At 42.0% G+C, this 27,568-nt stretch overlaps 1 protein-coding gene across 4 annotated transcripts in view; it reads left to right on the top strand.

Annotated features, from left to right (window-relative positions):
• Positions 1 to 6,659: 6,659 nt before the first annotated feature.
• Positions 6,660 to 27,568, top strand: part of WDTC1 (WD and tetratricopeptide repeats 1) — a 69,300-nt gene continuing 48,391 nt past the window's right edge. For 3 of the 4 annotated variants that reach the window (XM_059070318.2, XM_067014035.1, XM_067014045.1), the window contains exons 1-2: positions 25,032 to 25,173; positions 26,568 to 26,651. In XM_059070318.2, the coding sequence (XP_058926301.1) occupies positions 25,126 to 25,173; positions 26,568 to 26,651 (132 nt within the window). In that variant the 5' untranslated portion in view covers positions 25,032 to 25,125. Of the gene's footprint in view, positions 6,894 to 25,025; positions 25,174 to 26,567; positions 26,652 to 27,568 lie in introns of those variants that run through there. The other variant, XM_059070298.2, reaches the window with a different exon arrangement.

The following is a 27,568-nucleotide window of genomic DNA, read 5'->3' as shown; positions in this document are numbered from 1 at the left end:
TTGCTCCTGTTTTATGTTTTTGGTTTTTGGCCCCAAGGCATGTGGGATCTTAGCTCCCTGACCAGGGATCTAACCTGCACCCCCTGCATTGGAAGGTGAAGTCTTAACCACTGGACTGCCAGGGAAGACCCACCACATGGTTTTAATGAAGTCCAGGTTACCAATTTTTTCTTTCATGGATCTGAAAACTCATCACCCAATTCAGGGTCACCTAAATTTTCTCCTTTGTTATCTTCTAGAAGTTTTATTGTTTCATGTTTTATATTTAGGCCTATGATCCATTATAAGTTAATATTTATGAAAGATGTAAGGGCAGTGTCTAGATTTTTTTTTCTTTTTTTGTATGTGGATGTCCAGCTATTCCAGCAGGATATATTGAAAATATTACCTTTTCTCCATTGAATAGTCTTTACTCCTTTGTCAACGATCAGTTGATTATATTTGTGCAGGTCTATTTCTGAGTTCTCTACTCTGTTCCATTGATCTATTTGTCTCTTCTTTCATTAATACCACACTGTTTTGATTATTGTAGCTTTATAATAAATCTTGAAGTTTGGTAACATCAAACCTCTGATTCACTGGTGTTTAAATTTTTTTTTTACTTTTTATGTTTACATTTTATTTTTTTTTAGTTGAAGTATAATTGACTTATAATATTATATTAGTTTTAGCTGTACAATTTAGTAATTAAATATTTTCATACATTACAAAATGATCACCACTTTTGGTGTTTAAAATTTGAATTTCATAATTTCAATGTGTTCCACATGTATACTGTTAAGTTCAACTTGAAACTCTTGTCAAGTAGATGGTGGCATTTCATATACTCTATTTACAGAGGCATAAAGAGCCTAAGATTTTCAGTGCCTGGGTGCACTAACCTGCTCCCTGGGGAAAAAAAACCTTCTCTACTGTCTACAAGGTTAACAACTACTCCTCATTATACATTAAAACACTGGAATTCTATTTGACCTGTCTTTTGTGAGTTTGATTAGCAAAAGTCATCGCCCTAATTTTGACTGATACCAGGAACCCTGGCACCACGGAGAGTGTAACTGTGTAGAACTGAGCTTGGCCCCTGGACTCTGAGTTCTGCCCAAAACTATCACCCTGAAAGTTTCTACAGCAGATTCTCCTGGCTGACTAGCCCAAAATCCATTCATTAATCTCTTTTCCTTTGCCTCTTCTTGCAATACAGAGGCTGGACATGCTAAATAATTGTCTTCTGGAATTTTCCAAACCTACCTTGTAGGTAGTCATAAGACATAGTTCTGGCAAGTGAGATATAAGCAGAAATCTTTGGAGGGCTTCTAAAAAGCTTTTGCTTTTTAAATAAAAGACAGCTAGTTCTGTTTCCTTTTCCCCTATTCCTCTTGCCTTGAACATAGATATGATGCTTGGTGCTGCAGCAGCCATTTTGTTACTACATTGAAGAGCTAAAACCGAGGATGCTGGAGCAGAAAAAATAGAAACAAATTATGTTGAACAGCTGAACTAATTACAACAGTCACCTACCTCAGGACTTCTTGTTATGTGAGAAAACTCGACTTCATGTGTTAAAGCCACTGCTGGTCAAGTAATTTATTACTGGCTGCTAAAACAGTCTCAATCAATCTGCTAACTATTCTTGTGGGGCCATCATTGCCTAGACATTTCTTTGGGATGCTTCTTTTGGAAATGTCATAGGATTCTTTGACATAGTCTCTTGAATGTCCTCTTTAGTGGCAATCTCTGTCCCTTTTTTGGCTGGATTAAAAAGAAATGGAGATATCTCATTTAGGAAAGTGGGAACAAGAGAAATGTATCCATTATCTAAAGCTTTTTTAAGAGCAAAAGAGATCATTTTGACGGTCACTCTTGCTCTTACCAAATTGACCCAAGCCTTTACAATTTACACAAGTATCACCTCATTTAATACACAAAATCTATGTTGCCACAGAGAACAGAATTGAGACAAATAAGTGGAAATAAGAACTTTATTACAAAGAACAACTTTCTAGTGATCCGAATAATGCAAACAAGGACATGTGTTGCCCTGTGAGAGGGAGAATTGCTCTCCTGGGAAGGGCTGAGCAGAAAGCTGAGGATGCTGAGCAGGGAAGAAGATTAGGGCCCTCTTCACTCTAAGATTCAGACCCAAACTTGGGGCATGAGATTGGCTAATTCTTTCTTAGTCTAGGTAAGCAGGGTTTTAAAGAAGGAACAGAAGATCAATAAGATAAATGGGAGGAGAATGATTCCAAGCAAAGGAATAGTTTGAACACAGGTGCAGTGTGCTCAAGACGAGTTGGGATAGTCTTTTTTTTTTTTTTTTTTTTTTTTTTTGGCTACGTTGGGTCTTCATTGCTGCATGTAGTCTTTCTCAAGTTGCGGCAAATGGGTTACTCTTTGTTGTGATCCATGGGCTTCTCATTGCGGTGGCTTCTCTTGTTGCAGAGCACGAGCTCTAGGATCGCCAGCTTCAGTAGTTGTGGCACACGGGCTCAGTAATTGTGGCTTACGGGCTTAGTTCCTCCTTGGCATGTGGGATCTTCCCGGACCAGGGCTCAAACCCGTGTCCCCTGCATGGGCAGGTGGATTCCTAAGAGTTGGAATACTATTGATGAACCAGTTGGACAGGAGTGGACAGTTTAGGCCCTTGAGGATCTGTGACTTTAGGCAAGTCACCAGACTGTTCTAAACCAGTTTTCTCTTTGGTAAAATGAAGGGACTAACTGAAATCAGTTGGTCTCAACTTTTCTCACAGTGACCTAGAGTGTACCCCCAAAGGCTTTGCGACCACAAGTCCTAAAGAAAATACAATGAGGGAATACATTAAAAAAATATATTTAATTACAAACTACTTCAAACATTCCGAAAAGTATGATAATAATATAACCACGAAGATAAAAGCGATGTTTACTATTTTGCTATGTTTACTATTGATCTCTTTTTAAATAACCATGTTACCACTATAGCTAAAACCCCATCGCTCATCTCTGTTTTCTTCCTTTTTCTCAGAGGTAACCACTTGCCCAAACTGCTATGTGCTTTTCCCATTTAATTTTTTGCACTTTTATTTCATATAAAAGCATCTATAATATGTGGTATTTTTGTGTTGTTTTACATCAATATCATACTGAATAGATCATTTTTCCACTTCCTTTTTTCCACTTCTTATTATGTTTTTAAGATTTATCTATCTTGATAGCATGTAAATCACTGAATTGGTTGTGTAGTACTTCATGGTACAAACAAACCACAATTCACCCATCCATTCCCCTACAGAGGACAGTTAGGTTGTTCTGACTCTTTTTGCTATTGTGACAAGAGTTGGAAGACATATCCTTGTCTATATTTTCTTGTGCACATGGGCAACAGTTCCTCTAACATATCAGAAGTTAAGTTTCTGGGTTGTAAAATATGAGCATCTTCAATTTCAGGTTGAATATACCCCCTTTTGTCCAGGAGTCCAATCAGGAGGTGAAAATAGTGGTGTCAGTGAGTACCTCTGTAGAACTGATCAGCTGGAACATCATCTGATGCTTTTAGGAGAGGGGAAAAAAAGCTGCATTCACTGCCACAAGACTTATTTGAATAATCTTTGTCTACTTCCAAAACCCAAATCAGAGAATATTAGAATTGGTCACTTAATTAAATATCTATATAATACAATAATTCCTTCTAGAGTGTCCTGGACAGATGATTATACATCCTATACCTGAATACTACCAAAGACAGAGAGCTCAAAACTTCCCAAGTAGCTCAGCTCTAATGGTTAGAAAGTTCTCTCTTGAACTGATCTGAAAACACCTATGGCTGGGAGGGAGTCTCATTCTGAATTAAACCCCTTGTGATTCTCTGTTTCTTCTATGTAAAATGAGAGTAAGAATAATACTTATCTCATAAGGTAGCGGTGAGAATCAAATAAGTTAGTGTGTGTTTGAATGTATATATGTGTGTGTACATAGATAAATGCATATATACACATATATGAATGCATATACATATGTGTACATAGATATATGTATAAACATATATGCATGTATACATATGCAATATATAAACATGTATATATACATATATATTCATAGATGTAGAAAAGAAAAAGAGTACATGAGAGAACAAGTGAGCTCCTTGTAGAAAATAATAACTAATAGATGTAGCTATTATTAATATTCTTCTTCTTGCTGTCATCCACTCTCTACCAACAAAATTTCTTTCTGACAACAAATATTTACAGAGTGTCTGCTGTGTGCCAAAGACTGTGCTAAGAGTCACAGAAACATCAACCACACTTCTCTGTCGGTATTTCTAAGATCATCTCTGACATTGCCAGCATAGAACAAGGGTTTAAAATGGGGATTCTGGATTCAAATAATCTGGGTTTTAATCCCAACTGTACTAGCTATGTGATTTGTGAGAGTATTACTTAATTCACTGATAAGCACTTATCTCCCATGGTAACTATTCAATAAATGTTACCAATTATTCAGTTGAATTGACCCAATGTTTCAGCCTGAACCTGGGGAGCCACGGAGAGATGATCTCAAAGCTTTCTTCCAGTCCCAAAGTTTATAGTTTTTTAAATTCGGTGGAACATATATCTGTAGGAGAGAGATCAGGAGAAATAAACCATAACATTTTTAGGAGAAAGGCATTTCACAAAGCTGAATTTACAAGTGTGGGCCCTAACTCCTCCAAATGGTGAGAAATCACACTTAGGGAGCTTACACACTAATTCAACTCTTTTTTTTTAAATAGGATTGTTTTTTGGTTTTTTTTATAAATTTACTTTTTTATTTTTGGCTGCATTGGGTCTTTGTTGCTGCCTGTGGGGGTCACTCTTTGTTGCCACGCACAGGCTTCTCATTGCGGTGGCTTCTCTTGTCGTGGAGCACAGGCTCTAGGCGCATGAGCTTTAGTAGTTGTGGCATACATACGGGCTTAGTTGCTCCGCCTCACGTGGGATCTTCCCTGACCAGAGATTGAACCCGTGTCCCCTGCACTGGCAGACAGATTCTTAACCACTGTGCCACCAGGGAAGTCCCACTAATTCAACTCTTGATGTAAGCAGAAGCAGGAAAAAACAAGCAACTCATGGAGTGATAAACATGGGACAAACACTATAAATGCTAAGTATGTATATACAGTTCTTCCTGAGGGTAGGTGCTGCCTGGTTCTCATTGGAGGGAAAGGTACTGTTCAAAAGCTCAGACTCTAGAGTCAGGCAGATATGGGTTTGAATCTCAAATTGGTTATCAGCTATGTGACCCTGGGCAAGTTGCTTTTTAACTCTTTATGCCTCAGCTTCCTCTACAGCAAAAACAGACATAGTAATATTACAGTACCTATCTAAGGAACTGTACTCAGTACAGTGCTGACATAGTAAGTACACGCTCAACAAAAGCAAATTATGGTTATTTTCTGACAGATGACACTCTGTGGGTGTGCGACAAGTTTCCATTCTCAGAAGATGACCATGTCTTCCTTTTCTGACTTGAGGCTCCTCATGGGTGGGGCCTGGTCTCTACCTACAGAAGTTAGGCATGATGACTCCCTTGAGACCTTGGGAACTTCCTTAGAGAGGAAGTGTTCCCTGCATCAGACTTGGGAATCCACAAGGCTGGAACGGCCTCTCTTTTTTTTTTTTTTTTTGGTGGTACACGGGCCTCTCACTGCTGTGGCCTCTCCCTTTGCGGAGCACAGGCTCCGGACGCGCAAGCTCAGCGGCCATGGCTCACGGGCCCAGCCGCTCCGCGGCATGTGGGATCTTCCCGGACCGGGGCACGAACCCGTGTCCCCTGCATCCACAGGCGGATTCTCAACCACTGCACCACCAGGGAAGCCCCGGCCTCTCTTTTTCGGAGGTGGGACCAGCAGCCTCAGATGGACCTTTCTCCCAACAAACTGAGTGTTCCCAGAGTGTGTGTGTGGCTGGCTCCCCTCCAGGCCACCCGGTGTCGACTGATTACCTTTTATGCTCTTCCTTCAGGCCGGGGAGCCAAGAGTGAGGAATGTACCACCTCAGCAGCCCCCCAGAGCAGGAAGAAGTAAGGTGAGACTTGGCTCTGGGGTGACCCTGGGGCCCCAGCCTGAAGAGTCCCGCAATTAAGGGGTTCTGAGGGAGTCTTGAGGAGGCTATTAGGAGACTGTGTCAGGCTCTGGGGGCAATGGGTGAGGGGAGTGTCTCAGAAGCGACAGGAGGGAGCATTTTACGCGCATATAGGGTGGAAGTTGCGTCCGGGTAACTAATGGCAACTGGGCGGGGTGAGCCCGCGCTGCGGGAGCTCTTCGACGGAGAAAAACTACGACTCCCAGGTTGCTCCAGGCTTAGCCCGGCTTTTCCGCCCGCCCACTGGCTGCCGGTCTGGCGAGAGGCGAAGCGGATTGGCCGCGGCCGTGCGGGGCTCCCCAACTAGCAGGTTAGTGGGCGCCGCCGGCAGCAGACGTTGACCAGGAGCGGGGTGGTGGGGGGGGTGGAGGGGCCCCTGATCGCCATTCTGGAAACGGCCGGGCGCTGTCTCTGTAGCGTAGCCGCTGGCTGTGAGGCGCGGGGCGGGGGCGGAGACTGCGTGGCGCAGGCGCGGTGCTGGGCTTCTCCTGGGTCCCCAGACAGCTGGAGGAGATAAACAGAGGAGGAGGAGGGAGGGGAGTGCGTGTGTGAGAGCGCGCGAGGGAGTGTGAGTGTGTGTGAGCGCGGGTGTGAGGCGGTGCGCAGGGGCGGGCGGAGGCGCTGTCCGGCCCCGGCCAGGCGCCAGGCAGGGAGCATGGGAAGGGGCTAGAGCTGCCCGGGCCCCCCAGCCCCCTCCCCGGGATCCGCGCCCCCCCTCCGGGGAGAGGGGCCGGGCCCCCCGGACGGACATGGGCTCCTGAAGTTGCGCCGCCACCGGTCCTGGGAAGAGGCCTGACAGGTACGGGTAGCCGCCGCCCCCTGCTCTCCGCGGGCGCCGAGGCGAGGACCGGCTCCGGCAGCCTCAGCACACGGGCCGCCAGCTCTGGGCCGGCCCCAACCGTGCCGGCCCGGGGCCTGAACCCGTCCGCCTGAGGGCTCCGGGGTGTCCCGAGAAGGGGCAGGCCTCGCCGGGTCGGAGGGCAGAGTGGGCCGGGGGCGGGGTGGGGACGGAGGGCTGGCAGGGACGTGGGGGGAAGGCTCTGAGAGTTCGGGGAGGCTCTTCCGAGGGAGAGGTGGAAGTCGTCCCATCACGGGACTTTTTTGCGGAGTTTTTGTTTGACATCTGATCTGGCGCGGGTCTCAGGAAGAAGGGGGCAGGTGGAAGTGTCGGGAGGGCAACGTTGACCTGACCTGCTCTTTCTTAGTTTCCATCTGTGTGTGTGTGTGTGTGTGTGTGTGTGTGTGTGTGTGTGTCCGTCCCCGTGTCCAGTCCAGGCTTCTGGCAGCCGCAGATGCCTTCAGTGGCCCATCCTGGCACCAAACTGAACTCTGCCGAGGTGTTTCCACCAGGCGACTGTAGCGCCCGTACAAAGGGCCTTTACTTGGGAACTGGCTATTCAGTACCCACTTCAAAGGGCAAATGGGAAGTGTGGAGTAGGAGAGAGACTGCGACCCAGCAGGATCCAATTCTCGTTGCTGAAAGCTGCAGTGAGACGCCCCCTTGCCAGACAGGTTGAATTCGCATAGTGCCCTCTGACTCTCTTCTGCAGGTGTACTACTAGGGTCTCTAGAAAAGAGGCATCAGGATTTATGACCAATGTCTAACAACCTATTTGACTATTTCCTCCAAAGGCCTTTCCTTCTATGACTTTCTTTAACTTCCTGAGGTAGCGGTAAAGCAACTTTGAAAAGTTTTCCTCTCAAGTTAGTGAGTTTAAAAGCCTGGTAGGGTGGATGTAGCTTCCCCATTCTTCTCAAAGATGGGGTAGATGATCAGGGCAAAGTTGCCGTTAAGTCTTCCCTTTTAATAAAGCCTGAAACAGTTTCGAGAAGATTATTCTGAGGTCACCTCCTGCCTCAAAGGCATTATGAAATCCCCACCTAGGGCACAGGTATGCCCAGTGGCCTCACTTAGCTTTTCTGTACATTGCAGTCCTCCTTGAGTGGCCAGTCTCTGTTCACTAAGTTGAAGGAACTACTAAAGGCTATTTTTGGTTTGAATTCTGGCTGCTTCTTCTATGTAATTATATTTTTAAAGGGATTGAATTGAATCTTGGCTATTGAGCATAGTGATAACCAGATCCTCTATCACAGGCCAAGGAGTAATTAGTAGGGCTCCTTTGGGCCGAGTCTAAGACTAACAATGGATTTTTTCATTGCGGTTTGTTGTATTTCATCTGCAGGTGGGAAACAACCTTTTCTGCCATAGTTTGTGATCATGCCGCTTAATTCTGGAGTCCAGCTATCCTTCCCTCTTAACCTATTTGGGGACGCTTATGTTCAAGTCACATCCCACTTTGTAGAAGCAGTGCTTTGGGTCAACTCTGAAGAATAACTGAACAACAATTCATATTTCTGCCTGGGACTCCTTCCCTTGGGGTCACTGAAGGAAAGAGAATATGTGTAGTGATTGTGGTGATGGTGTTAACATTGACGATTTGCCAGTTTTGAGTTTTAAAGTTGTCCAACAGCTGACAGTTTTTCTAGCTGGTAAGAACTCATGGGACATCCTCTGGACGGTATTTTCACGCATGTGGGCTTCAGAATCTGGAAGGATACAACTGAAGAAGCCCCCTGCTAAAATCTGTGGCTCTTACGGGGCTAACTGCTGGGAAGACCCAAAACTGTGACTTTAATTATTCTTCAATTATTTTTATTTTTCTTCTCTCCTTTTTGAATTAAGGAGTATAGCCCACGTGTGCAGTCCTGGGTCTCAGAGAGGGAGTCATAGACAACGTGTAATGTGGTGATACTTAACCTTTTCTTTTGGGCCACTGGTTTAATGATCCGTTCTGTTTCCTTTCTTCTTTTATCCTCACCTTTCCAAATTCTCCACTGCATCTTTGGGCTGCCAAACCCATATATAATTCTTAGGCTGTGCTTTCTTCTCAGCTGTCTAATAAGCTCTTCAAAAACCCAAGCCCTGACAGTTGCCGTCAGAAACCAGTCCCTTGGTGTTACGTTTAATTCTGGCTAATTTACTTTGAGGGATATTTACTAATTGGAATACATCCTAAAAAGTGACTGACATTTATTGAGTGCCTGGTATATGTCACGCTCTGTGCTAGGTAGTGTTCTTACTTTATCTAATTTAACCTTCATGACCACCATGTGAAGTGAAAGTTTTTCCTATTATACGTATGAAGACACAGGTTCAGAGAGGTAGAATAACTTGCTTAAGGTCACACAGCTAGTAAGTGAAAGGATCAGAATTCAGACCCAGGTCTGTCTCCTCAGGGACTGTGACACTTGAGCAAGAGCTGAAAGAACCAAAGCTAAGAGCCTGGGGGAACACATACTTGAAGAACTGTCGTTGGAAAGGGAACTGGGCTTTCTCTGTGTGATTCTGCAAGGCAGCACTAGGATCAAAGGATGGAAATTCCAAGAGGGTAGATGTTGGCTTGACAGGAGAGAATTTGTCTTTCTCAAAACAAAATGGGCTGCCTTGTGGGGGAGTGAGTTACCCATCATTGGAGGTATTCAAGCAGAGGCTTTACCACTTCTTATCAAGGATATGTTAGAGGAGTTCATACTTATGTAGTTAAATTGGACTGAGTTTTTTTTTAGTATTTTAAACTCTGTTATTATATAAAAATTACATCAAATTCCTGTCATTTTTGTCTGTAAAAAAACTCATATGTATTGAATACTTACTTTGTGCCTGGCACTTGCTGAACACTTTTCCTACAATATTTCACTTAATCTTCAGAAGTCCCCTGAGGTAAGTATTATCACCACTTTACAAATGAGGAAACTGAGGGTCCAGAAAGTTCAAATATATGCTGGAGGTTACACAGCTAGTAGGAGTAGGGCTGATATTTGAACCTATGTCTGCATCTTCTTAGCTGTGTAACCTAGAGTAAAGCACATGTTCTCTCTGAGCTATACTTTCTTCATATGTGAAATGAGCACCTACTTTACAGTGAGTATATAAGGACTAAATGATGTAATACATGCTTTTCACTAGATCTCATCTTTTGCCCCTGAGAGCCTGGGTTTGCGGGTAAAGGGCTGCCAATTTGGTTTCTTCAGGTTGAATTCAGGCCTGACTGAAACCCTGAGAGTTCTGGGGTTCATTCTTGGTACTATTAGTAACAGCTGCTGACTCCACAAAGGGCTTTGTGGCATTAGTAACTAATACCTTAAAAACTTGAGGCCTGAATAAGAGCAGTATTCAGCCAACAGGTTGGAGTATTGGAGGCAGTGTCAGAAGCTGTGTGGAAAGAAAATTCTCACCCTATTGTAGAATCAGATTCAGGATCACTGTTTGCATTTTTATATTTAATGTCTTATTTTAGGGTGAACAAGGTCACAACTGCTAGAGCTGTGACAGAGCTGGATGCCAAGAATAATAATCCTTAATCCTCCCTGTAGCCATCTGGGGAGGTATTAACCCCATTTTCTTGGGGAAGGGGGCAGAGCAGGATCAGTCTTTGCCCAGGTAGCTATCTACAAGCTCTCTAGAGGCAGTGTTAGGATCAGGACCTTGGTAAAATTTTGTCCTTGTTCATAACCCCCAGATGCTATTTTCAGAAAGCACAAAACTGTGCTTATTTCTAAACCTTTTAGAGAGCCTTTATCAGAATGGGAGGCAGGCGTTTCTGGTCAGGGAGCTTCATCAGTTGAGGCCTGAGTGTTTGGGTGCCAGTGGCTTACCTGGTTCCCTCTTGAGTCAGACATCTGGATGTAACACAGCTGCAAATGAATCAGAAAGGAAGCATTTCCAAGTTGATTGGCTTAGTTTTCCTTGACCTTTCTGCTAGGAGTAAAGTTAGAGGGCGAAACGTAAAAGGCTTCCCTGTGAAAGATACTTTGAGTTGTGGCAGAATTTGAAAAGATGCAAGTTAAAGGCAAAATGCAAGACTGTGGATGCTCCTGAATACAATGAGAAAGGAAAGCGTTATCAGAATACGCTCCCGTTTCTCTTTCTGTTCCCTTCCATTACCTTAAGGCAATCGTGGCTCTAGGAGAAGGCGGATAAATTATCTATGATCACTGAAAAGCAAAGCTCTGAAAACATCAGGAAAAGTTTTCACAAAACCCAAATCGCGATACAGAGCCATACAGGCAGAGAAGAGATCAGGGTGAGTTTTCATCCAGAGCTTCCTACAAGTGAAGCATTTCTTAGGATGGCCTTCCACAGAGAAAGCTTCAGTCAGCCCCTTATGGAATCATTTAAGCCAGGAGCCTCAAAGATGGCAGAGAACTTTTCCAAAGATGCTTTGCCCGATGGGCTTGTCCTACCATCCACACCTTTCTCAGATGATGTCCTTGTGCCAACTTAGTCCATGACCCTGAAATGCAATCCTTAAATTTGTGTTTGAGACCAGCAGAGTCAAGGTGATTTTGATTCCTTAGCCTAACCCTAAGAAACAGTAAGAGACAGAGTTTCTGTTGGGGAAGACTGCTTGGATGTGGTCTGATTAAAGATAATAGTAGTAACTTTTTTAGTGGCCAACAGCCTGGGTCCTGGAGTTAAGCTATCTAGTTTGACTCTTCATTTAATTACTGTAACTTTGGGCAAGTTAACTTCTCCATACCTCAGATCCTTCATCTATAAAATGAGGATAATAGTAGTACCTGTCTCACAGGGCTGTTACGAGGGGTCTGTCAGATAATACTTGTAAAATGTTTAGAATGTTCAATAAATATTATTTACTACACTCAGTGTCAGGCATTTTACATATGTGGCTCTTCCATTCCTCATCAGTCTGTGAAGGTAGGCTTTATCATCCCTGTTTTTTTTTTTAAATGTATTTATTTATTTTTGGCTGCGCCAGGTCTTAGTTGCGGCGTGCAAGTGGGATCTAGTTCCCCGACTAGGGCTCAAACCTGGGCCCCCTGCATTGGGAGTGTGGAGTCTTACCCACTGGACCACCAGGGAAGTCCCATCATCTCTGTTTTATAGATTGGGAAACTGAGGTTTAGAAATGCTGTCACACAGAAAGTAGGTGGCAGAACTGGATTGAACTTTAGGTCTGTCAGACTCCACAGCCCAACTCTTTTTATTTTATTATACTAGTTCCAATTACCTTTATGCATTGGAAGTGCTTTTTTTTTTTTTTTCTATAGGATCGCTTCAGTAGGAAAACCATCGCAAATAGAGTGAAAGGAAACTGGCATACATCTTTTGCATAATTCAGAATGTTGAAAGGGGGTCAGCTGTCACTCAGTGGGAGCACCTCCCTGCAGTGGTAGGCAGCAAGTCCAGAGGAAAGAGAATACAGATGACTTGGGTTCCGTCTCCACTCTACTGCTGCCTAGCAGTGTGTCCTTAGAATTATGGGATAAGGGTATTGGAACGGGTTTTGCAGCTCATCTCAGAGTCTACCTCTCATTTTACAGATGGGTAAATAGGCTGAGGGAATGAAATGTCATACTCAGAGTCACACAGCCAGTTAGAGGCAGATCTTGGCCTGGAGCACAAGACCCTAATCCCGGTTTAGTGCTTCTTCCTCAGTACCACATAGCATTGTGCTTCAGTTCTCCCTCGTTAAATGGGGATGATAATAACACTCTAGCTTCCTCACAAGATTGTTGTGCAGCTCAAATGAAAAGCATGAGCAGAAGCATTCTGATAGGTATAAAACACTGTTTGTATGCAAGGTAGTCATAATATTATTCATTCAGCAAGTATTTATTGGTACCTGCTAAGCCCACATCCCTCCTTGGGGACCCAGGAGGATCAATAGATGAATCAGAGAAAGAGCTGGCCCTCAGGATGCTTTTAGTCTTTTAAGGAAGAGAAGCCACATAAATAACTACTGTTCAAGTTAGGAGACAGATGAAGGAAAGGGTGAGAACTAAATTTTCTTTTCATAAGTTGTCATTTAGAGGTAAAGAAAAGAAGAAAGTGTTTTGGGACTTTTCCTCCTTTACAGTTGAGATATAATTTTACTTACCATAAAACCTACCCTCTTAATGTGTGCAAATCTGTACTTTTTAATATATTCACAAAGTTGTGCAAGCATCACCAATATCTAATTCTGGAACATTTTCATCACCCCCCAAAAGAAACCCATACCCTTTAGCTATCACTGCCTACCCCCCAATCATCCCATCTTCTCCCTCAACACTAGACAACCACTAATCTACTTTCTGTCTCTATAGCTTTTTCTATTCTTGACATTTCATATAAATGGATTCATACAATATGTGGCCTTTTGGGACTGGCTTCTTTCCCTTAACACAATGTTTTCAAGTTTCGTCCATGTTATGGATGAATCAGTACTTCATTCCTTTTTATGGAAGAATAATATTCCATATATGGATATACCACATTTTATTTATCCATTGATGGACATTTGGGTTATTTCTACTTTGGGGATATTATAAACAATGCTGCTATGAGTGTTCATGTACAAGTTTTCATGTGGACATAGGTTTTCATTTCTCTTGGGTTTATACCTAGGAGTAGAATTTCTGGGTCATATGGTCACTCTAAGTTTAACTTTTTGAGAGGAGGTTTTTCTTAAATGATTTTTTCTTATCGAAAATAATACTGTCACTCACACTTAGTATTTACAGTGTGCCAGTTATCCCATGTAATCCTCATAACATCCCTGAGGTAGGTACAATCATTATCTCTGTGTAACAGTTGAAAAAACAGCCAGTGTTTCTTGAATTATCAAATGCCAGGTATTGTGCTAAGGATTTTACAATGCATTACCTCATTAATGCTCCCAGTAGCCCTGTGAGATAGATATTATTACATATACCTATATAGCAGGTAAAAACAAAAATAAAACAAAAAACCCAGGAGCTTGAAAGTAAACAGTTTTGCCCAAGAACACAACCTAGTGTGTGGTAGAGCCAGATTCAAACTCAAGTTTCTTTCCATCCAAAGCTAGTTTCTAATGCCTATTTCCACATTAACATAAAACAATAAAAGTTTACAGTAGAATACTTGGAAAATACACAGGAACAGAAAGAAAAATGTATCACCTGTTGTCCTACCAGAGACATGACCACTGGCTGACAATTTTGGTGCATATCCTTCTTGTTATAGCATTACATATGTACATTTTATGGTTTGTATTTTTTTCCCCAAGGCTGGGATGGCTATATATATGTCTTAAACCTGATTTTTAAACTAAAATGATTAATGGTTTTTTCATTTCATTAAGCAGTCTTCCATGTTTTGAATGACTCTATAATAGGATAAAACGTGGTTTGTTTGTTTTTTTTGCTGCATCACGAGGCTCATGGGAACTTCGTTCCCCAACCAGGAATCGAACCCGGGCCCCCGGCAGTAGAAGCACGGAGTCCTAACCACTGGACGGCCAGGGAATTCCCGGAAAGAAAGATTTTTTTAAAGGGCTTTATTAGAGAGAATTCCAAATGTATACAAAGTAAACAGAAGAGTATAATAAACCGCCATGTACTCATCATCCTATCTCAATAACTGTCAACATCCTGCCATTCTTGTTTCACCTATACCTCCCCTGCTTTCCACCCACCCATTCTTTTTTTTTTTTTTTTTTTGTTACGCGGGCCTCTCACTGTTGTGGCCTCTCCCGTTGCAGAGCACAGGCTCTGGACGCGCAGGCCCAGCAGCCATGGATCACGAGCCCAACCGCTCCGCGGCATGTGGGATCCTCCCGGACCGGGGCACGAACCCGTGTCCCCTGCATCGGCAGGCGGACTCTCAACCACTGTGCCACCAGGGAACCCCCACCCATTCTATTTTTTAGGTAAATTTTAGAAACATGAACACACACTAATCTTGATTGTATGATTTTAACAAATGGATATACCCATGTGAACATACCTCCAATATCCATGAAATCATACTCTCATCAATATATAGAGAGCCTTCTATCACTCTAGAAAGTTCTCAGGTGTCCTTTTCTTGCCAATCTCCACACTCCCAGGCAACACTTCTGAATTTTTTTTTTAACTATACTTTGCCTATTTTAGAACTTCATATATATAGATGGAATCATACAGTATGTAATTTATGTCTGGCTTCTGTTGCTCAGAATCTAAGAGATTCTTCCATGTTGTTGCCTGTATTAGTAGTTCCTTTTTTTTAAAATATAATAACTTTGTTGGGATATAATCCATATGCCATATAATTCATGCATTGAAAGTATACAATTCATTGGTTTTTAGTAGACTCACAGATGTGCAACCATCACCACAGTCAATTTTAGAACATACTTATCACCTCAAGAAGAAACTCTGAACCACAGTGAAATACCACTTCACATTATAGCCACGAAGATGGCTATAATTTTTTTAAAAAGTGTTGGTGGGGGTGTGGAGAAAGTGGGACCCTTATACATTGGCTGGTGAGACTGTAAAATGGTACAGCTACTATGGAAAACAGTTTGGCAATTCCTCAAATAGTTAAACATAGAATTACCATATGACCCAGCAATTCCACTCCTAGGTATATACCCAAAAGAATTGCAAACAAGTACTCAAACAGAGACTTGTACATGAATGTTTATAGCAGCACTATTCACAATGGATGAATGGATAAACACAATGTGGCATAGCAGTGCAATGGAATAGTACTCAGCCATAAAAAGGAACAAAGTACTGATACGTGCTGCAACATGGATGAACCTCAAAACATTATAATACGTGAAAGAGGCCAGACACAAAAAGGCCACAAATTGTAGGATTCCATTTATATGAAAAACCTAGAATAGATAAATCCATAGATACAGAAAGTAAATTAGTAGTTGCCAGGTGCTGGGGAGAGGAGGGAATAGGGAATGACTGCTTAATGGGTATGAGGTTTACTTTTGGGTTGATGGAAGTGTTTTGGAATTAGCTAGAGGGGTGGTCCCACAACATTGTGAATGTACTAAATACCACTGAATTGTACACTTTATTTTTTAAAATTTTTTAAAAATTTATTTATAAACTTATTTATTTTTGGTTGTGTTGGGTCTTCGATGCTGTGTGCAGGCTTTCTCTAGTTGTGGCGAGCAGGGGCTACTCTTTCTTGCGGTGCGTGGGCTTCTCATTGCGGTGGCTTCTCTTGTTGAGGAGCACGGGCTCTAGGCACGCAGGCTTCAGTAGTTGTGGCACATGGGCTCAGTAGTTGTGGCTCGTGGGCTCTAGAGTGCAGACTCAGTAGTTGTGGCACACGGGCTTAGTTGCTCTGTGGCATGTGGGATCTTCCCAGACCAGGGCTCGAACCTGTGTCCTCTGCATTGGCGGGCGGATTCTTAACCACTGTGCCACCAGGGAAGTCCTGAATTGTACACTTTAAATGATTAATTTTATGTTACGTAAGTTTCAATTCAATTTTTAAAGAAAGGAAACATATCCTTTAGTTATCACCCCTCTACCTCCTGTCCCCTCGAGACCCAAGAAATCACAAATGTACTTTCTATTTCTATAGATTTGCCTGTTCTGGACTTTTTATATAAATGGACTTATATGATATGTGGGCTTCTTTCACTTAGCATAATGTCTTCAAGTTTCATCCATGTTGTAGACATGTCTCAGTACTTCATTCTTTTTTCTGGCCAAATAACATTCGATTGTATGGATAAACCGCATTTTGTTTATCCATTGATCAGTTGATGGACATTTCGTGGTTTCTACCTTTTACCTATTGTGAATAATGTTACTATGTGCATTCTTGTACACGTTTTCTTTTTGTTTAACATCTTTATTGGAGTATAATTGCTTTACAATGATGTGTTAGTTTCTGCTTTACAACAAAGTGAATCAGTTATACATATACATATGTTCCCATATCTCTTCCCTTTTGTACACGTTTTCTTATGCAGTTTCTTTGTTTTTAACAAAGTCACTTTTTTCCTCCTGATCTTGCATTTCAATGCTAGCAGAGGTGATAAAGACATCCTTCTCGGGCTTCCCTGGTGGTGCAGTGGTTGAGAACCCGCCTGCCGATGCAGGGGACACGGGTTCGTGCCCCGGTCCGGGAAGATCCCACATGCCGCGGAGCGGCTGGGCCCGTGAGCCATGGCCACCGAGCCTGCGCGTCCGGAGCCCGCGCTCTGCAATGGGAGAGGCCACAACATTGAGAGGCCCGCATACCGGGAAAAAAAAAAGACATCCTTCTCTCTGTGCCCCACCATCCGCAATGGAATCCTCAATGTCAGCTTTGTTTCTCTGGTAGGGAATGAAATATGGAAGAAGTGTTGTAACTATGCTAGTGAGTATAGATAACAGGAGTTATCAGGTCTTAGTAGAATTCAGGTTTGGTGGAAGTCTGTTAAGCACCTACCACAATCCAGGTATATATTTTATACTTTCATATATATTTCATCATTTATTCCTCACAAAGATCCATTGAAGTAAGTTAGTATCCCTATTTTACAAATGAGGAAATTGAAACTCAGAAAGGTTAAGTAACTTGCACAACTACGGGGCTGAAATTCAGGCCCAGGTGCCTAAGTATTTCAAGTCTGCTTCTCTTTTTGCTGCGTTAACCAGAGCCTAAACAAGGACTATGGCACACCTGAAATGGGTGGTTCCTCATGTTTGTTTGGATATTACCAATTCAGTCCTTGGTTCCAGATGAGTAATCTTCTCCAGATGTACTTTTTTCTAGGGTTTGTTAACCTTAGGCTCATATTACTGGTACCCTTTTCATTTTGAAGTATGAGATTAATTCCTCCAAATTTAACTGTTAGTTGAATTTTATTAGCTTCCTTTGTAACTATACAAAGATGTGCCCATTGAAGAGTTTCCCAGTAGCCTAAGTTAAAAGTTTGTGGTTAATCATTAGAGAAATGCAAATCAAAACTACAATGAGATATTATCTCACACCGGTCAGAATGGCCATCATCAAAAAAATCTAGAAACAATAAATGCTGGAGAGGGTGTGGAGAAAAGGGAACACTCTTGCACTGTTGGTGGGAATGTAAATTGATACAGTCACTATGGAGAACAGTATGGCGGTTCCTTAAAAAACTAAAAATAGAACTACCATACAACCTAGCAACCCCACTACTGGGCATATGCCCTGAGAAAACCATAATTCAAAAAGAGTCATGTACCAAAATGTTCATTGCAGCTCTATTTACAATAGCCAGGACATGGAAGCAACCTAAGTGCCCATCAACAGATGAATGGATAAAGAAGATGTGGCACATATATACAATGGAATATTACGCACCCATAAAAAGAAATGAAATTGAGTTATTTGTAGTGAGATGGATGGACCTAGAGTCTGTCATACAGCGTGAAGTAAGTCAGAAAGAGAAAAACAAATACCGTATGCTAACACATATATATGGAATCTAAGGAAATAAAAAAGGTCATGAAGAACCTAGCGGCAAGATTGGAATAAAGACACAGACCTACTAGAGAATGGACTTGAGGATATGGGGAGGGGGAAGGGTGGGCTGTGACAAAGTGAGAGAGTGGCATGGACACATATACAGTACCAAACGTAAAACAGATAGCTAGTGGGAAGTAGTTGCATAGCACAGGGAGATCAGCTCGGTGCTTTGTGACCACCTGGAGGGGTGGGATAGGGAGGGTGAGAGGGAGGGAGATGCAAGAGGGAAGAGATATGGGAACATATGTATATGTATAAATGATTCACTTTGTTATAAAGCAGAAACTAATACGCCATTGTAAAGCAATTATACTACAATAAAGATGTTTTAAAAAAAAGTTTGTGGAAGGGATGGTGTTAAGTTCTAGGCATTTTAGAGCTCTGGGAATAGAATACCTTTTAGAAGGTGTAACATCTGCATAGCAGCTCATATTTTCTTTATAACATTAAATCATATCTTTTCCTTTGTGCCTTAGGTACTTTTATATTTCTCATATTCCTGACTCCTAGAAGCTGGCTTTCTTCTTCCTCTTTTCCATTTAATATCAGCTAGAGTTTGCCTGCAATATCCTGAATTACAAGTAAATGCCATTCCTAAACCTTTGTATTCTAGCTAGAGGAAGGGTTTTCTTTTTTTTTTTTTTTGGTTTTTTTTTTTTTTTGCGATAGGCGGGCCTCTCACTATCGCGGCCTCTCCCGTTGCGGAGCACAGGCTCCGGACGCGCAGGCTCAGCGGCCATGGCTCACGGGCCCAGCCGCTCTGTGGCATGTGGGATCTTCCCGCACCGGGGCACGAACCCGTGTCCCCTGCATCGGCAGGCGGACTCCCAACCACTGCGCCACCAGGGAAGCCCCTGGAGGAAGTTTTTATTGAGCTTTCACGTTCTGCCAACAAATTAGCCCTCAGTGTTATTAGAGCTTTAAGTGTGAAAATCAGGGTTTATTCATTAACTGTGCTATCCTTAGGATGAAGAAGATACATTAAAAGTTGCTTGTTGTCTGGGAATTCCCTGGTGCTCCAGTGGTTAGGACTCAGCACTTTCACTGTGGTGGCCAGGGTTCAATTCCTGGTTGAGAAACTAAGATCCCACAAGCCATGTAACTCAGCCAAAAAAAAAAAAAAAAGTTGCTTGTTGTCTGTTAAAGTCCTTATTCTTCATTAGTGATTTCCCAGTTATCTGTCTAGCTCTACTGCTATATGTTTAATTTGTTTCCCCTACTGTCATTTTTGTGCTCTCTTCTAAGATGTGTGAATAAATGAGTATAAATAAAATTTAATTTATTATTCCATGTTGTTCCTTCTGAATTTACTGTCCTAGCTTTAAATTAGCCTTTTTCAGTCCCTCTTTGGAGCTCTGATTACAGTAGCCTTGGTGCCATTGATATACAATTAATGATAACTATATTGTGTGCTCTTGAAGAGACGGGTCTGTGTTCGGCTTGTTCTTTGCTGTATTTTCAAAGTTTAGCACAGTGCCTGGCAAAATAGGCATTGAAATTTTTACCTTATGGATTCCTTTTTTTTTTTTAATTTGGCTGCATCGGGTCTTAGTTGAGGCATGTGAACTCTTCCTTGCGGCATGCGAACTTTCAGTTGCGGCACGTGGGATCCAGTTCCCTGACTAGGGATTGAACCCGGGCCCTCTGCATTGGGAGCACAGAGTCTTAGCCACTGGACCACGAGGGAAGTCCCTACCTTATGGGTTCTTGAAGTCACTTATTTCCGTCTTTTTGCCCCTCAGCAGAACCTGAGCATTATGTAATTTGCATACTGCACCAGTGATAGAAATCCCCATGATATAGTCTTTTCTAGTGTTTAATCATATATAATATATATAACTTCCTTTTGCCAATTCCAATCTTTCATTCATATCATATTTATGAGTTCTTTCCTCTGTAGAATTGACTATTTCCTAACCTTCCTTAAAATAATGCTTTTAAAATTTGACCATGATTAAATCTCCTAATATTCAAATAACTTTTATTTATTGCTCTGATTATTTGTATTTGAGAGACTTTGGACTGAAGTATGAAACTAGTTATGCCGCCTGTACATTTGAGCGTATTTCTCTCCTGAGGTGAGCCTTTTAAATAATCTCTGCTTAGAAGTGTTTACAGTTATGCTTGTCTGCCTCTAAAAGTTTGTGGAAAGGCACTGTTGCCCTTAAGAGAGGAGAGGGTTGGGCTTCCCTGGTGGCGCAGTGGTTGAGAGTCCGCCTGCCGATGCAGGGCACATGGGTTCGTGCTCTGGTCCGGGAAGATCCCACATGCCGTGGAGCGACTAGGCCCGTGAGCCATGGCCGCTGAGCCTGTGTGTCCGGAACCTGTGCTCCGCAACGGGAGAGGCCACAACAGTGAGAAGACCGCGTACCAAAAAAAAAAAAAAAAAAAAAGAGAGGAGAGGGTGGGCTGTGCTCCAGAATGAGCTATCTGCCAGTGTGCTATCATTTCTTCTCAGGATGGGAATGGAAATGTTTACCAAAATACCAGCTGAGCAGTAGTTGTGTTAAATTTGACATTTTGGGTTTTAAACCTCTGCCTACCAGTCTGATATTGTTTTAAATCCCAGTTTCCATTTTACCATTTACCTGAATTGTAGTGGTTTTTGCTTGGCTGGTTTCTCTGCTTTTACCTCCCTTGTTCCTTTTAGTATTTCCAAGCCACACACCAATATTAGATAAAGTCCCTTGCCTTTGTTTTTTTGTTTGTTTGTTTTTTTCTTTTTGTTTTGGCCTCGCCATGCGGCTTGTGGGATCTTAGTTCCCCCACCAGGGATTGAACCTGTGCCCTCAGCAGTGAAAGCGCCAAGTCCTAACCGCTGGACTGCCAAGGAATTCCCTAAAGTCCCTTGCCTTTGATTCTTTGCTTTCTTAGTATAGGTACTATATCTTTCATCTCATTATTCCCTTGTGTCAAGTACAGTGCTTGGTGCTTGGTAAAAACTCAGTTTATGTTTTAAGAAAAATAGTGAATGAGTAGTGACAAATAAGTTGGCTCTTTTGGGGATTCTCATAGTGATCATTACTCTAGGAAACTACATACCATAGTAATTTATTCATATATACATAGTAATTAAGAGTATCCATACAGTTCTGGGTTTGAGTCCCTGCTCCACCTCCAGTTTATTAGCTGTGTGACATCGTGAAAATTGTCTCACATCTGTGACTCTGTTTCTTCATCTATAAAATGATAGTAGCATCTACCATACAAGCTTTTTGAACTAATCTTAACACCAGTTGTCTCTCTCCTCAGAAGTGTATCCCCCTAGTTCTTTGCGATTTCTTGTCATTCACGGTTCAGCTTAAATGTCATCTTCTCAGAGAGCCCCTCTGTATCAGGCAGGATTTGTAGTTGTAAGCAACAGAAACCAATTCTAGCTGATTCTTGAAAGGATATTAGGGAAACCTCACAAAATATCAGGGAAGGCCGCAGAGCAGGCTTGAAGAATGGGCTGGAACAAGGGAAACTGGTTAGCATCCAGGACCCACAGCCAGAATTCTAAACGGAACCAGTCCATTAGGTCACTGCTGCCACTTATATAGCTTACACCACCACCAGCTGACTGGACCTTAATGGCAATTATAGCACCTCTTCCTGCCAGCATGGACTCTCCATGGTCCTCTGATTCGTTGACAGCAGAATTCAATTAAGGTCTGGGGCTCATGTGTCTGTTGGCATAGCCTGGGCCATATGCACACACTCTAGGTGTAAGGGAGCCTCAGAAGGAGACTCTTGTCTCCACCATTCTCACTTCTTAGTGAGAGGGCGCTCTGCCTCCCGTCAGACTCGTTAGATGGGAAGTTCCCAAAATACAGGAAGGGAGTTCACATGCTGAGCAGCCAGAAAACTCCAAAATACACTATATCTTCTTTGACCTCAAGTCTAAAAGTAGCCCATCAATCACTCTCTGATCAACTTGTTTTATTTTCATCATAGCTCTTTTCACTACTGGATATATTCTTATTTTATTTGTATTATTATTTGTTATCTGTCCCCTCCTGCTAGAATATAGGTACCATGAGAGTAAGGAACTTGCCTATTTTGTTCACTGCTGTATCTCCTGAGCCCAGAATAGTACCTGGCATATAGTAGAAGCTTCTTGTATTCACCTGTTAAATGAATAAATTAATGAATGAAAAAATATAAAGTACTTAGCACAATTCCTGGTACATAGTAAGTACATAATATTTGGCAACTTACTTTTTCTTAGCAGATAAAAGTATTTATTTTCTTTTCCAAATAAAATTAAAGAAAAAACTTTATACTTACATTATTTTATTTGACCTTCCCGGTAATCTTCCAAGGAAAAGGTGTTGGGAGTAAAAAATGAGCCTTTTTCTGGTGAAGCATGCATGGCCCATTCAGTGTTTGTACCAATGCTTCCTGTGCCTGTGAGTCACAGGAATGAGGGCCTACTTAGAGAGATTAAGAGACTTGACCAAGGCCACATCACTGGTCTTACTTTATATCAGATATACTCACTGACTTTGGTGTTTTCCATCGTAATAAGCCTCACCCCATATTATTGGTGATTGTGGGGCAATTACTGTTATTGTTTTTGCTTTGACCATTATATCACAAATCAGAGCCATAAACACAATTGCAGGCCAATGCTTAATTTATGTCAGTTTGTTCAAATTCATAATTTTGATTTGATGGCCAAGGGCCCCTGGAAAAGCCATTGTGGAATTGTAGTTCTCAGATGGCATCCCTGGATGTTCTTGGTGCTTGTAGGTTTTGTGAGCCTAAATAGTGCCAGTGACTTCCATGTATCCCTGTTAATGCACCCCTAAGATACAATGCTGGGTGGCTTCCACACTGTAAGGGAAGGTTCTTGCCCTTTTAAGAGCCTTTAATCCCAAAATAGACCATGGAAGCGTAAGCCCCAAAGAACTGGAGCTGAATGGGAACATCTAATCAGGCAGCAAGTTTTTTATAGTCCCACTGTGTGCCTAGCACTAAAGGAAAAAAAAATCTGCAATAACATAGTGTTTATAAATAGAGTCTTCTTTTGTGGTTAAATGCCAAAAGGAAAGAAAGGAGTCTGCTCACAGCTCAGGTAGAGAAGGTTTGGTTTTCAGAGGGTTTGCTAGGAATCTGCAGGAGGCCAGCTGGAGGAAAGCCAGGGCCAGGAGATCCAGAAGTGGCCTCGGGAGATCCTGCTGACTTGGGAGGGTTGGCAGAGAGGCCTGATGGGCTTTACAAGCCATCATTAGAGGGCCATCATGAAGAAGGAAGACTAGACCTCCTGTGTGACTCCAGAGGTCGAAACAGGACCAAAAGGTGGACATAACAGGAGGTAGAACTTTCTTTTGAAACATAGTGGTTTAAAATATTAAATAGATAGCTAGTGGGAAGCAGCCACATAGCACAGGGCGATCAGCTCGGTGCTTTGTGACCACCTAGAGGGGTGTGATAGGGAGGGTGGGAGGGAGGGAGATGCAAGAAGGAAGAGATATGGGCATATATGTATATGTATAACTGATTCACTTTGTTATAAAGCAGAAACTAACACACCATTGTAAAGCAATTATACTCCAATAAAGATGTTAAAAAAAAGAACAAAAAACTGGTTTATTTTTTTCTCTAGTGGTTTTTTTTTCTGATTGTAAAATAAAATTAAGGTGCTTTTATAGAAAAAGTTTGAAAACATCAAAAAGTAGAAGGAAAAAAATCAGTCATACTATTTATTATCCAAAGATGGCAATTGTTATTTTCTATATTTCCTTTTTTAAACATAGCTGTGATAATAGTGTTGACTGCAAAAGCAAAATATAAACATTTGACATGATGTAAGCATTTTTCCTTCATAAGTAGCATTTCTAATGCTACATAATATCATATGGCTATACATTATTTAGCTATTCCTCTATCATTGGAAACTTGGGTGGTTTTATTTTTTTTGCTTTTACAAACTCTGATGAATATGCTTCAGTATGGAACTTTTTTATTTCTCATATTTTATGCTTTCTTATGGCAAATTATCAGAAATGAGATGACTAGGTCTTTCTAACAGGGTTATATGATAAAGGAATAGTTTGCTTAAGAAGTTCTGAGTCTGAAAGCCTACATATCAGGGTATTGAAGAAGGATTTCTTTATGTGGGACATGGTCACCATTATATTTCCTGTCCACTCTTTGATTCAGTGAATCTGTTAGAGGGTTGAATGTTCTGTTTGTGATACTGATTTGGTTTTGGGGAGAGCCAAGCTGAATTCAAGGATTTTGAAGCATAATTAAAAGTTTCAGACTGGTTGCCACAGATGCATACTGAGCAAGTGAAACTTGACATCTTTTTTGCTGTATGCCTTGTTCTTTGGGATATGCTTCCGTCTTCCTTCATACTCATACACACACACACACACACACACACACACACACACACACACACACACACCCATTTTCTAGAGAAGCACACATGACTGACTCCTTCAGTGTTTGTTCCAGTACTTCCTGTGGCTGTGAATCATTGTCTCTCCACCCCCCAACCCTCCAGAGGTTCTTCAACACTATGGAGCAGGGCCAGCACACCATGTCATAAATCACAGGCAATAGCCAGTTTACTGGGTGGGCTGGTGGGCTATTTTAAGGGTGGAATCAGGGCCCTGAAGCCACCTTACTCCATCCTCCAAGGTTTGATGATTTTTTTTCCCCCAGGTAATTAAATGTGTGTCTTGTGGACCTGGGCTTGGCTGGAATGCTCAAGGGTCCTGAAGATCCTTCTATAGCTTCCTTCTGTTGAATCCATTAAGAGAAGATGGCAAAAGTCAACATAACTAGAGACCTCATCTGTAGGCAGATAAAGGTAAGCAACCCAGACCTATGAACCAGAGCATGAGGTCCTTTTTCCCCACAGATTCATGTTATAGCTGAATAAACTGAGGACTAGAGTCTGTGACTTGCCTGAAGTCACATAACTAATTAGTGGCAGACACAGGACTAGAACCAAGGTCCCTTGACTCTGGTCTTCTTTTATCCAAGAACATGGAATCATGGAGACTCCTCTATCCAAGCACTTATACTTGGGCTGCTGAGATTGATGGAGTCTGAGGAAGGAGGGGAGCATGTATGTGCACATCTGTGGGGGAGGCGGGGTGTGCAGCAGAAGTAAATAGAGCTTCTTCATGTTGCTCTGGCTGCTCAGCTGTACATATAACAGAACCTGGGGGAGTCTTAATCCCAGTTTAGCTTAGACTCTTTCTTCTCTTCTTCGAGAGTCTCCTATACCAAAGCCTGCACCTTTTCTCTGCAGTTTGTACCTGGAAGACACTCCAATACTGTGAGGTGAATAGGTGACTGGGCAGTCAAGCCCTTTTAGCGAGGTAGCCCAGGCTTTGTCAGGGAGCCCTCAGTAAGGGAGCACAGGGGTTTAATGGAGGAGGTTCAACCAAGACAAGGTATGCTTTTGAAGTAAGAACCCCAGGCTGGAGTCAGGAGCTTAATCTCACCACTGCCCTAATTAACTACCTATAAGACTTCAGTCACTTTACGTTTCTGTGCCTCAGTTTTCTGTTGTTAAATGATAATAATGTCTGTCTGCCTGCAGGCTGATCTTGAGAATGAAATCTGACAGAACCTGAGAAAGTTCTTTGTAAAGGTTGGGTGCCAAACATCTTTTAAAAATTAAGTGGCATGCAGCATAAGCTGTGGTCAGCATCCAGAAGGATTGAGTGTATGCCTTTACGTGAGCCATGTACCTGGCGCACGGTAGTCTGTGTTTTGTGTATTTTCCCCTGCATCCCTGAATCCTTTTGCAGCTTTGTCCATTTGTGGGGGGTTTTGTGTGTGATTTCATTAGACTGGGTGGCCCCAAGGGCAAGGACCAATTGAGGCACAGAATCATAGAATTGGAGGGACCATACAAGTTATTTTTCTCCTTTATATATACCCCACAATATGTGTCCTAAAGATGATGCCCACCTTCTCTAACCTAAATATGGAAACATTCCCTATTTGTTGTTTCAATTTTTTTTTTTTTGGTAACCCAACAATTACAACTTAGTGCTTTATTATATCCTCTCTTCTATCGATATTATTCTCTAATCCCTGCCCAAGTATACTGTAAGCTCCTGCAGGCCAATTTCTTGTTCTCTTTTCTAGCTCCTGTGGGGCCCAGCACAATGATGCATATGTAATTGGAACATAGTAAATCATGTTAAGTCGAATCAATGAATCTATGAGTTTGTTTCTGTTCCCCAGGAGCGGGGTGCCCTGAGCTTTGAGCGGCGCTACCATGTCACTGACCCCTTTATCAGACGGCTGGGCCTGGAAGCAGAGCTGCAGGTAAGAGATCCAGTTTGCACCCTAGATGCAGATTGGCTCTCCATTCTCTGCCTGCAGAGAATCCTCTTTGCACTATTCAAGGCACAAACAGTTTTTCTCTGCAGGTCATACCTGAAGGTTACCTCTCCTTTACAGCGGTTTTATTAGGCACGTAAATCTGAATCAAGATTAGTGATTGACATGGTCACACAGAAATTGGTTTTTTGTCATATTCCTTTGTGCTTGGAAAAAGACTATTGAATTTCATACCACTGTTTTTACTATTGGTTTGGACAGTAAAGATTCTTACCTTTGTATAGGAATTTAGAGTTTACAAAGTGTTTTCACACACACACACACACACACACACACACACACACACACACACTTGAATTTTAGCTTCAAAGAAATGCTGTGGGTGGTATATAGGAAATAGGTATTTAAAAAAAAAAAAAGGTTTAGAAAAACCAAGCACCTTGTCCAGTGTTATCCTGTCTAATCCATGGGGAGTCAGGCCTACAGTCCAGATGTTCAGCTTTTTAGTTCTATCTGACCCAGAAACACTCCACAACGTTAGCTCCATTCCCTTTCCTTCCTCAGAACCGTGTTTTGAATCCAACTTTTAGCTGTCCTATCCAACTAAGTGTCATCTGCAGGTTGAATAAGAATTCTCTTTGGTTCCTTCATGTTAATGTTTGTTAAGTAATTGTGTTGATCTTAGAAAAAGACTAGAAAGAAATTCATTGCCTACTAACAGTGTTATCTCGAGTTAATGAAATTATAGATGATTGTTATTGCTTTCTTTTCATTATAAACTTTTATCCGTTATAAAATATAACTACATTAATAGTAATATGGAAAAGATAAGTAAAAATTACTTGTTATTCCCACCTCCCTAGTATAATTACTATGCATATACTTCCTTTTATCTTTTTCGT

The sequence above is a fragment of the Kogia breviceps genome, chromosome 1 (genome assembly GCF_026419965.1).
Source record: "Kogia breviceps isolate mKogBre1 chromosome 1, mKogBre1 haplotype 1, whole genome shotgun sequence".
NCBI classification, from domain to species: domain Eukaryota; kingdom Metazoa; phylum Chordata; class Mammalia; order Artiodactyla; family Physeteridae; genus Kogia; species Kogia breviceps.
This window is presented reverse-complemented; position numbering and strand designations above follow the sequence as displayed.